The 10,404-nt window shown below is 40.8% G+C and overlaps 2 protein-coding genes across 5 annotated transcripts; both read left to right on the top strand.

The window, feature by feature from the left end:
- Nucleotides 1-264: 264 nt before the first annotated feature.
- fbxo40.2 (F-box protein 40, tandem duplicate 2) lies at nucleotides 265-7,176 on the top strand. Of its 4 annotated transcripts, none has more exons than XR_014124974.1 (5): nucleotides 265-311; nucleotides 531-575; nucleotides 820-2,712; nucleotides 3,171-4,164; nucleotides 6,292-6,426. XR_014124974.1 is itself a non-coding variant. In XM_081719630.1 (3 exons), exons 1-3 carry the CDS (start codon nucleotides 4,159-4,161, stop codon nucleotides 6,767-6,769), a joined length of 2,019 nt encoding a protein of 672 aa, XP_081575756.1. In that variant the 5' UTR covers nucleotides 3,372-4,158; the 3' UTR covers nucleotides 6,770-7,176. The 4 variants fall into 4 exon arrangements, 1 of the variants encoding a protein (XP_081575756.1); XR_014124973.1 differs by having other exon boundaries at nucleotides 6,202-6,341; XR_014124975.1 differs by having other exon boundaries at nucleotides 273-311; nucleotides 825-2,712; nucleotides 6,202-6,341.
- Nucleotides 7,177-7,283: 107 nt separating this feature from the next.
- On the top strand, nucleotides 7,284-10,200 carry c1qa (complement component 1, q subcomponent, A chain). The gene is made up of 6 exons (XM_081719018.1): nucleotides 7,284-7,418; nucleotides 7,583-7,755; nucleotides 7,857-8,442; nucleotides 8,658-8,685; nucleotides 9,129-9,339; nucleotides 9,508-10,200. Exons 2-6 carry the CDS (start codon nucleotides 7,593-7,595, stop codon nucleotides 10,062-10,064), a joined length of 1,545 nt encoding a protein of 514 aa, XP_081575144.1. The 5' UTR covers nucleotides 7,284-7,418; nucleotides 7,583-7,592; the 3' UTR covers nucleotides 10,065-10,200.
- The last annotated feature ends 204 nt before the right edge of the window (nucleotides 10,201-10,404 follow it).

The raw sequence follows: 10,404 nt of genomic DNA, 5'->3' as shown, positions 1-10,404 counted from the left end.
ATAGAGGATCGACTGCCATCTAGTGTATTACTTGCAGAACATTTATCCCATATCCAGCCTTGGATATATGAGAGTAACAGTTAAAATGTTAACGGATTGATATTTATGAATTTACAGAGATTAAATACTTGCTACTACGATTTTTAGATTTTGTGTTAGCCTTTGACAGTCGGAGGTCAAGTAACAGTACATTAAGTAGAAGGGACTATTTTTATCTTGACTTCCAATTCTGCTCTTGGGGGGGGGGGGGGGGGGGAACATTTGGAAGGCACACTGTTGGGAGAGGTCTTAAGACTTGGACTCTTTTAAAGGTAGCGTATCTTCTCTCCTATTTCATACAGATTTGCCTTTGTTAATCCCTGAATTACTACACTGTAAAAAAGCCTTTTCTCCTTACTGGAGTCTTCTTTGTGTCTTAGGCTGTATGCTATGTTTTTAGTTATTTTTAATATATGTCTTGTCCGTAGACAAGACAAACAGAACAATAAACCAAATGTTTCCAGTACTAACAAACTATTCTCTGTTTTAAGGAACTGCTGAATATATATATTTTTTTCCTCACAGAGCCACATATGGTATGTTTATTGCCTTTCCTTATTTAAATAAAAAATAAAATTATCGATATACAAATATATTGCAGATGTTTTACCTTAAAAATTGTAAATTTGCTCTAACAATAATATATTAATATTTTGAAAATAAAAAAGATTTTTGAAAGGATAAAACAGCAATGGAATGAGTTGTCTGTGAAGCTCATAAGGTCTTAAAGCCCCTTGACAGATAAATTAATTTCTATTCTGCTTTGCTTTTCCATTCCAGAGCAGATACAGGAGGACCGCTCCAAGGCTTCACAGGCACTGTGAGAGCTGTTACAGCCGGCACTGCAGAGCTCCTCCAGAGGTCTCTGTGTCATGCATGCTCATCAACTGCCGTTTGCTCTGCGGTGCTTCCTTTCACATGTGCAAAGAGAGTGAGCACACACTGCTGTGTCCTAATGAGAAGGTGCCCTGCCTCAACTCCTGCTATGGCTGCCCTTTCACCATGTCTCGCTCCAGGCTGGCCAAACACCTGGAGGTGTGTCCTGCTAGTGTGGTGTGCTGCTCGGTGGAATGGAACCGCTGGCCCACTGAGGACATAAAATCCCCTCTAAATATTAACCTCATGAAAGAGACACATGGGCAGCAATCTCTGGACCTCTCCATGGCTCTCAGAGATCAGAAGCATCTATGTGGAAGGCTGAAAATGAGGAGCTTATTTCCTGAGTTAATGGAGGAGCCAGAGGTACCTATTCCATCAGAGACAGACGAGGCAGTTGGTTGGGAAGTTAATGTTAATGGTGAGTCTGCAGATAGTATGGGAGATGAAACCTTCATAAATAGCCCCCTTATAGCTGCAAAAGAAGAACATGTTGAAAAGGGTTCCCAGAACCTCATTGTAAATAAAGAGAAATATGACCTGTTTGAGAAGATGTTTAGCATGGAGAGAGGGGGTTGTCTGCAGGTGCAGAAAGCCAGTTCAAAAACAGGAGAAAAGAAAGACAAAAACACACAATCTAAGGGTTCTAAAAACCCAGCTGTCTCTGAGCAAGAAGAAAGTTCTATGGAGCCAGTGAAAGTTGGACAGAGAGGAGACACCATCCAACCAGACATTTCTAAAACTGGCCTTGCTCCCTGGCAGGAAGGGGTCTTAGAGAGACTTGGTCAAGAAGTAAATCCAAGGGAATACAACATGTATATAGTTCACCATGGACGCATGCTTCTCACTTTTGGCCAGATAGAAGCATGCACACCCAGAGAGAAAGATTTCGTTTACGGAAGCCTAGAGCCTATACCAGTTCAAACCCTGCGTTCATTTAATGTTCCCACTAGTTACAAGCACAAGCGGATCCAGCTGAAAGATCCCTCTAACCAGGCACTCACCAAGCATAAGAGTGTGGACACGTCTGATTTGGGTGTGCCTGAGGAAGACATGCAGAAGATGGATGAGATGTTTGCAACCTTACTGTGCTCTGCCGAATTGGAGATAAGAGGACACAAGATTAGCGAGAAGGTGGCAACAGACGGACTTTACATTGACATTGCAACTCAGACTTATAACTTTAGCATGGCTCCCTTCAAGTATAACTCCACGCTGGCTGATATTACAACAGAAAGGGATTTGATGCTTTATCTCCAGATGGATACAGAGATTGTAACCCTGAGACACAACAAAAACACTTCTGCATTTACGTTCCTGTGTGGACATTTCTTCAGACGGGATGAGTTTGCCTCTCATTTCAAGAATGTTCATTCAGATATCCAGTCCTGTTTGAATGGGTGGTTTGAAGAGAGGTGTCCACTGTCTTATCTGGGCTGTACCTTCAGCCAGAGACGCCTGCAACCCTCCACACACAGAGCCACAGTCTCCTACAACCAAGACCTCAGTATTTTCACCCTCAGTCCTGAAATTACCACATCTCTCTTGAATGATTCTCAAATGGTCCCCACACAGAACAGCACAGTTAGATGTGAGGATTGCCTTAGTAATCTTCCTTTTGAGGTTCTACGCCATATTGCCAGGTACCTAGATAGCTTCTCTCTCTCCCAGCTATCTCTGGTCTCTCGACTGTTCCGAGAAGTTAGTGCCACTCTCCTTCAGGAGAGGGGAATGGTTGGTTTAAAGTGGAGGAAGAAATTCTACTCCCATGGTAGAGCCCGATGGAAGTCTTCTATAGTAAGTAATGTTATGATAGGTGTGGATTCAGAACATACATGACTAAATGATACATACTAGCCACATGCGTAAAGCATGAGACACTTGCTAAGACTAACATAACATTCTGTAATGATGGTGTATATACTGAATTGTATGTCTGGCATTAGGAGGATATGTTTGAAATGCTGTGCTATAAAAATGTATCCGCTAGGGAGTACTAAAATGTGTGTGGATATTCAGAGGTAAATTGTCTTTGCCAGTTTTGTTATTTTTGTTCACTACCATTGCTAACTATCGAAATACACAGTCACATACTTCGATGTATTATTTTTTTCAGTGATGACAAATAATTGATTCCTAACATTGGTTCTTTCACACCTCCCTCCCTCCCTCCCTCCCTCCCTCCCTCCCTCCCTCTCTCTCTCTCTCTCTCTCTTCCTCTCCCCCTTCATTATTGCTCTGTCACTCTTTCTGAGGTTTGGGAATTCAGCAGTTTGTTCAGCAGAGTGAACAGCTGGTGTTTTGGTGACACTCCTCCCATGGCTGAGCATCTAAAGCACTGTCCCTACTACCAAATGGAGCCCAAAACAAAACCCTTTGCCCTGACCAGCATGCAGGAAAGCAAAAGTTCTCAGAAGCAGCAAAGCCTGATGACACTGTTCAAGGGACGGAGATAATATTGTGGTTAATACTAAATCATTTTTTCCCCCAGAGTGTGTTTATAACAGCATATTAAATGAAAATGTATAGAAATGCCCGCAATCCTTTTCAGCAGGATAAATTTTGCCATCAATCTTCTGTATGAAACCTAAATGCACTATGAGATCTATGCTTCCCTAAAATGGTAATTAAAGGATGTCTTAAAACAAATTCTAAAGATAAATAAAGATAAAAAGTAATATTTCAAGAGGGCTGTGCTGTATTGTAATTATGTTTAGTAGCAGTGCAATGTAAGGCATAAATTCCATTGCTTTTTAGTAGGTTCAGTTGAGTTCTATTTCCAGTGAAATGAAATGGTATGTGTATTAGTCTTATTATTCTCAATATACTAAAAATGAAATATATTTACCAGTACATGCATTGTCTAAACAGAATGTGTGTGAAATAATGATGACAGTTAAATATATTATTGTCATTCAATGCATTTGTTACACTGTGTTTCACATTCTGCTCTGCAATGACTCCATCAACTAAAAGAAACATGCACTGTGCTGAACGTCACTTCAGGTGAAACTGAGCTGTGTTTGAAAACACCGACACAGAAATGGAGACCTTGTAATTTGGAGCAACTGACCCTTACTGACCTGTAATCAGACTCTGTGTTTCAGAGACCTTGTCACACTATTCCACCACCATGCCAGGGTCTCTCTATTTTTAACTTTTAGACCCACTGCTGACATATGAACACACAGTCTTAAAGTGACTAAGTTGGATACCCAGCAAGACATCAAACACATTAACAAAATGCGGGTAAGACAACCTGTATTTTACCTGTGTGCCTAAATCCAATAAGCTATGTTTTCTTTGACCTGTTAACCTAATAGTGGATATTTTGTATTGTGTTATGTACTGTGTATATGTATTTTGGTGTGTGTGTTTTAAGTATGCACTCTAAGCAGTGTGGATGATTTACATAGAATGATGGTCAGTTGGGTATGTCACCAAATATTTTTCATTTTTATCCAAACGTGGGAAAAATATCTGAAAGAGGTTAAATGTGTATAATTCCATGCAATGAAGTTTGAGCTGGTTCTCAGTTAAAAATGCTAAGAATCCATTTCAGATTATTGGAATTCAAGTTCTGTGCCAATAATATTAATTCACAGATATGGTAAGGTTAAATATCCCAGTCTTGGAACAGGTTAAAATGGCATACGAAATATATTCAGAAATGTGTTTCAAATGTGGTTTTTTTATGTGTTTTTTTTTGACAATTACCCTAGAGAAGGCAAAGGACTCCATCATGCAGGCTTCACAGGCACTGTGAAAGCTGTTACAGCCGGCGCTGCAGAGCTCCTCCAGAGGTCTCTGTGTCATGCATGATCATAAATTGCCGTTTGCTCTGCGGTGCCTCCTTTCACATGTGCAAAGAGAGTGAGCACACACTGCTGTGTCCTAATGAGAAGGTGCCCTGCCTCAACTCCTGCTATGGCTGCCCTTTCACCATGTCTCGCTCCAGGCTGGCTAAACACCTGGAGGTGTGTCCTGCTAGTGTGGTGTGCTGCTCGATGGAGTGGAACCGCTGGCCTATTGAAGAGACTGAGCCTCCTAAGTTCTACCAGAACATTCTAAAGGAGAACTACACTCAGGAGCCACTAGACCTGTCCATGGCCATCCGGGACCAGAACCACCTGTTTCACTCCCTCAGAATGAAGGTTCTTTTCCCTGAGCTTATTGAAAAGGTGGAGGAGAAATTAGTAACTCAGGAGATGGAGGGAGCTATTGGAGGGATGTTAGATGGTGTGCAGGAAATCTGTACATCCACCAGTGACATTCAGGAGGGAGGGTTAACTCAGGAAGAGAGGGAAGCATTAGCTAGGGACACTAATATTACAGGTCTTGCGAAGTATGATGTGTGGGAGAAAATGTTCAGCATGGAGCTTAGTGGTTGCAAGCACACTGTTAAAGCATTAGGCAAAAACCTTAACTCCAGTAGTGGCAACCCCAGTACAGACCTGCAACCCCAAACAAATCCAAGCAAGCTGGAGGTCTTTAAGGAGGAGCTCCTGAAACAACCTGAGGAATTATTCATACCCAATGACATACCAAAGTTCAATCCATACGAAATGGATGAGGACAAGTTTCTGATAGCAAAATCTTTGTTTGCTTGTGATACACGTCCAAATAAGAAATTTGTATATGGATATGTGGAGCCCATGAAGATTAAGACTGTGCGGACATTTAAAGTCCCCACCAGCTTCATGGCAAGGCCAGGTCATATTCGCAATCCCATGCATTACAAAAGAGTTAGTAAAGCTGTTGACACATCAGACATTGAAAGGAATGAAATGCCAAAATGGGATGAAGTTCAAGCAACCCTTTTGTGTTCTTTGGAGAAAGAACTCAGAGGACACCTGATTGCAGAGTCTAGCTCTACAGATGCACTTTTTGTAGACAAGGGAACTCAGACTTATGACTTTTACACTGCTCCTTTTAAAGCAAATGCCACTCTGGCAGACATCACAGCAGACAGCACTTTCAAACTCCACGTCCAAATTCAAACTGAGAGTGTCACCAATAGGCACAATAAATCAAGCTCTGCATTTACGTACCTCTGTGGCCATTCCTTCAGACGCGATGAGTTTCCTTATCACTTCAAGAATGTTCACTCAGATATCCAGACCTGCCTGAATGGGTGGTTTGAGGAGAGGTGCCCTCTAGCTTATTTGGGCTGCACCTTCAGCCAGAGACGCCTCCGGCCCTCCAAGCACAGAGCCATGATCTCTTACAATAAGGATCTGAGCACACTCACTCTTAGACCTGAGGTGTCTTCCATTCTCTTTGAAGGTGTGAGAACAGTGAGCTCGGAAAGGAAGTGGGTGCCCAACATGGACGCTTTGAGCAAGTTGCCCTTTGAGGTTCTCGTCCATATTGCAGGGTTTCTGGACAGCTTCACTCTATCCCAGCTGGCTCTGGTGTCAAGGCTGATGAGAGAGGTGTGTAGCACATTGCTGCAAGAAAAGGGCATGGTCTCTCTGAAGTGGGAGAAGAAGATCTTCTCTCATGGTAGATGGTGCTGGAGATCCAGACAAAAGGTCAGATTTCACCGAAAAACAATAGTAAGATGCATGATTTTAGTTAGCTTTAGTTGTGACTGTCATAGTGTGGGATATTCATCAAGATGTTGTACTAACAGATGTTTAAATTTCTCTAGGTATGGCAGTTCAGCAACTTGTTCTCCCCTGTGGAAAACTGGTGCTTTGACAAGTTTCCTCCAGTATCTGAGCATCTTAAGGTCTGCCCTTACTATCAGATAGAGAACAGAACAGAACCTGTACGTCTGATTGCCTATGAAAGCCAGAAAAAGGAAAAGAGGGGCCAGAGTCTTATCTCCATGTTTATCAAAAATAAATAACATTTGAACTGTTACTCATGACTCCTGTTGCTAAACTCACACAATGAAACTTCAATTACCTTGTGCTGTGTTCTTGATTAATAAAACTGAAATTAACATAAACAATTCACTCTTTCTCTTGGTTTTATGGTAGTTAGTTGTTATTACGTTATGGTAATTCTGTGTAATATCACAAATTGTGTAAGGAAGGGTTGCCCAACTGTAGTCCTGGAGTCCCACACAGTTTGGAGATTTGCATGGTTTTAATCCACCTGCTAAACCTGTTAATGAAGCAGGTGCGTGTAATGAGTGAACCAAAGTGTGCTGGACCCCCTCAAGACTGGATTTTTATTTAAATGTACTTGTTACACTAATGGTAATTCATATTCTTTGTGATGTTCTATTACTTGTTTCAGTACTGTTTTTTTTTTTGCATAATATATTGATGCAAACAAGTCAAATTTGCTGACTTTGAAAAACAGCATTGGAAAAGCAGAAGCAGATTTTCTGCATGTATTTGCACTTTTACCTTTTATGTTGTTCCTACTTTGATGGGGAATTGAAACAGCTGGCCGTTATACCCCATTGCTATAACCAAAAAATATTTCTCTCAAGTCAAGCGGAGGGAGGTGAAGTCTAAAATTGTCATTAAATCCTCACAGATATACTGGTAAGTTTGAAGCAACGATCTAATTTTGTATTACTTATAGACAAACTGACAAAATGTGAATTTTGTGAATATTCATTGCTGAATTATATTAAATTGAACACTGGTAATGGTCTATGACACTGTGGTTATTTTATTTTAATTTTTTTGTGGCTCTTTGTGTTTAGATTACACAGAATGCAGTTGTCAGACCACCTGTTTCTAGTTATCTGGGTGGCTGTAGTTTTCCCTTTTAGTCTCTGTCAGGATAGATGTCAGGTGCAAGATGGAAAACCAGGACAGTCTGGAGTTTCTGGGAGAGATGGCTGGCCAGGACAAAAGGGAGAGAAAGGAGAACCAGGTATGTTGTACAGGCGTTTTAAGCTTGTAGCGATTTGAAATGACTGTATTTGTTGAATTGGGTTTAATTATAAATATACTCATAAAGGTATATTCTCTTAGGTTTGCAGGTGGAGCTGAGTAAGGATGTTTTAGATGGTCTTAAAGGAGATCAGGGTGAGCGGGGTCTTATAGGAGAGCTCGGTGTAAAGGGCTACGAGGGGCTACTCGGGCCATCGGGGCCTGTTGGTCCTGCAGGGCCTACTGGAATCAGTGGAGGAAGTTTTGGAGTCACTGCCAAAAGCAAGGCAGCCTTCTCTGTCGTGCGCACCAAGAAGGAGAACCCAAGAACCCATAGTCCAGTGACCTTTGATAAACAACATGTTAATGTCAATGAAGACTTCAGCCTTGCAACAGGATATTTTACATGCAGGGTTCCAGGCGTGTACTATTTTGTGTTCCACGCTGTCTCTGAGGGAAATCTGTGTCTTAAATTAAACAGTGATGGCAATTCTCCTGTAGACCTGTTGTTTTGTGACTTTAACCGGCCTGGAGCACCACAGGTTGTGTCTGGTGGTGCTGTGCTTGAGCTTGCCAAAGGAAATAAGGTATGGATAGAGCCCTGGAAGGACACTCGCGACTACAACAGAATGACCACAAAAAGTGAAATGTCAGCTGTATTCAATGGCTTTCTGATCTTTGTTAAAGAGTGATGTAAATAAGCAGTTGCTGTATTTCAAAGCAAGTGTACAAGATTATAGTACAGTTCAGGGCTTTTCTACTGACATTTCTACTTTTCTACTGCCTAACTTGATACATATTGCTTAGCTTTTTTTCAGCTCAAATTGATATTTCAGTTGTAATACATATTTCTCAATAAAACATTCTGGAAATATGAGTTGTTTATTTTTGTACACCATGAAGATATCAAGCTATATCTGAAATAATATTGGCAAAGGAGAAAACTGGTAATATAGAAATGAAAAAGCAAAACATTAACCCTAAATATGCAGTTTACATGAGCAGCAAATATAATTGCCTACTTTTGAACTGAGATGAGGAAAAGTTTAGACAATGCCAATTGTCATATTTTACTCCTGGAGACACTGTCACAAAGTCAAAAATGTAAAATGTGATTAGTTGGTTTGTCATTAGGTTTATTATGATAATCAGTACTATAATCAGTAGTATAAGAACAAATTAACCAACCTAAACTATTAAAAAAATGTTTCTAACAGAAATTATTACATTAGAAATACATGGTTACAGTAGTAGGTTTGTGTGGTGCACTGTTGCAGTGTAGCATTAAAAGAGGAACGCACAGGACATTTCATTTGATTGGCCAAAAGCAATCCCATTTGATTCTGAACCCTCCTTTGCTGCTGACTGCAGTAGCGGTGCTGGTCAAGTATATCCACACTCGCCAGAACTGCAATGCTTAGCTGTAGACTCATTATCGGAGCGTTGCTGGTGGTATTTCTCCATCATGTGGCTGCTCAAGACACCTGCCCAGCAGGGACACAGGGAGTGCCAGGTATTCCTGGACTTCCTGGGATTCCTGGACGTGATGGGAGAGATGGTATGAAGGGTGAGAAAGGAGCTCCAGGTAAGTGATACACTGCTCTAGTTAATACTCATGCAGTTACTGCAAAGATTGTAATGTTTTTGGTGTTTAAATGTAATGAACATTGCAATAAAACTCACAGAGACGTTCAATTAAATAGTATGATTTTGGAAAGCAAATTGCAAAGAATTGGTATATTTGTCTCAACAGGAATCACTGTAAAATTGAACAAGGATGGGGCAAAAGGAGATAGGGGTGATCCTGGAATTCAAGGCAGTGCAGGAAAGAGGGGTAGTTCGGGGGACCCTGGCCCACCAGGACCACAAGGCCCACCAGGAGACCGAGGAGACCCCAGTGACTCCAAACCTCGTTCTGCTTTTTGTGTCTCTCGTGAGACCATTGACAACCCAACTTCCAGCACTCCAATAATGTTCCTAAATGCCATCACAAATATTGAAGGACATTTCAATGTTAGTGAGGGTAAATTTGTGTGTTATATCCCTGGCACTTACTATTTTGCATTCCACACAACTTCTTTTCAAAAGAGCCTTTGTGTTATGCTAATGGTAAATGGGCAGAAAAAAGCTACCTTCTGTGATCACATTCAAAGCTCATCAAACCACTATCAAGTGAGCTCTGGTGGATTTGCAGTACACCTCAAGCAGAACGAAAAAGTCTGGTTGGAGACAAACAACATGAATGGCATGTATGCAGCTAAAAATAAAGGAAACAGTGTCTTCTCTGGTTTCTTGATTTATGCGCACTGACATTTTGCTAAGTGTTTCAAAGAATATGAGCAGAGCTGAAAAACAGCCAACCCCCTGCCCAACATATGTGCTGTCCTAACTGTATTTCTGTTTTCTGTTCCATTAATAAAATACTAAATCAATCTAAATAAAAGTTCTTCTGTTGTTTTGTCTCAGTATGTTTGGCAGAAACCTACATATTGGATATATATTTTGTAAATAGAACATATGTACTGTATATATAAGTATAAAATGCAATATTTCACAAGATTTTAGTTATGTCAGATGAAATAATTAATGCATAGTGGGCATCCATTATGCTTAATACAAAAAATTGCCTCAGCAAATTGAATTCATCTCT

The sequence above is a fragment of the Electrophorus electricus genome, chromosome 8 (assembly GCF_041902795.1).
Source record: "Electrophorus electricus isolate QZ-2024a chromosome 8, ASM4190279v1, whole genome shotgun sequence".
NCBI classification, from domain to species: Eukaryota; Metazoa; Chordata; class Actinopteri; order Gymnotiformes; family Gymnotidae; genus Electrophorus; species Electrophorus electricus.
This window is presented reverse-complemented; position numbering and strand designations above follow the sequence as displayed.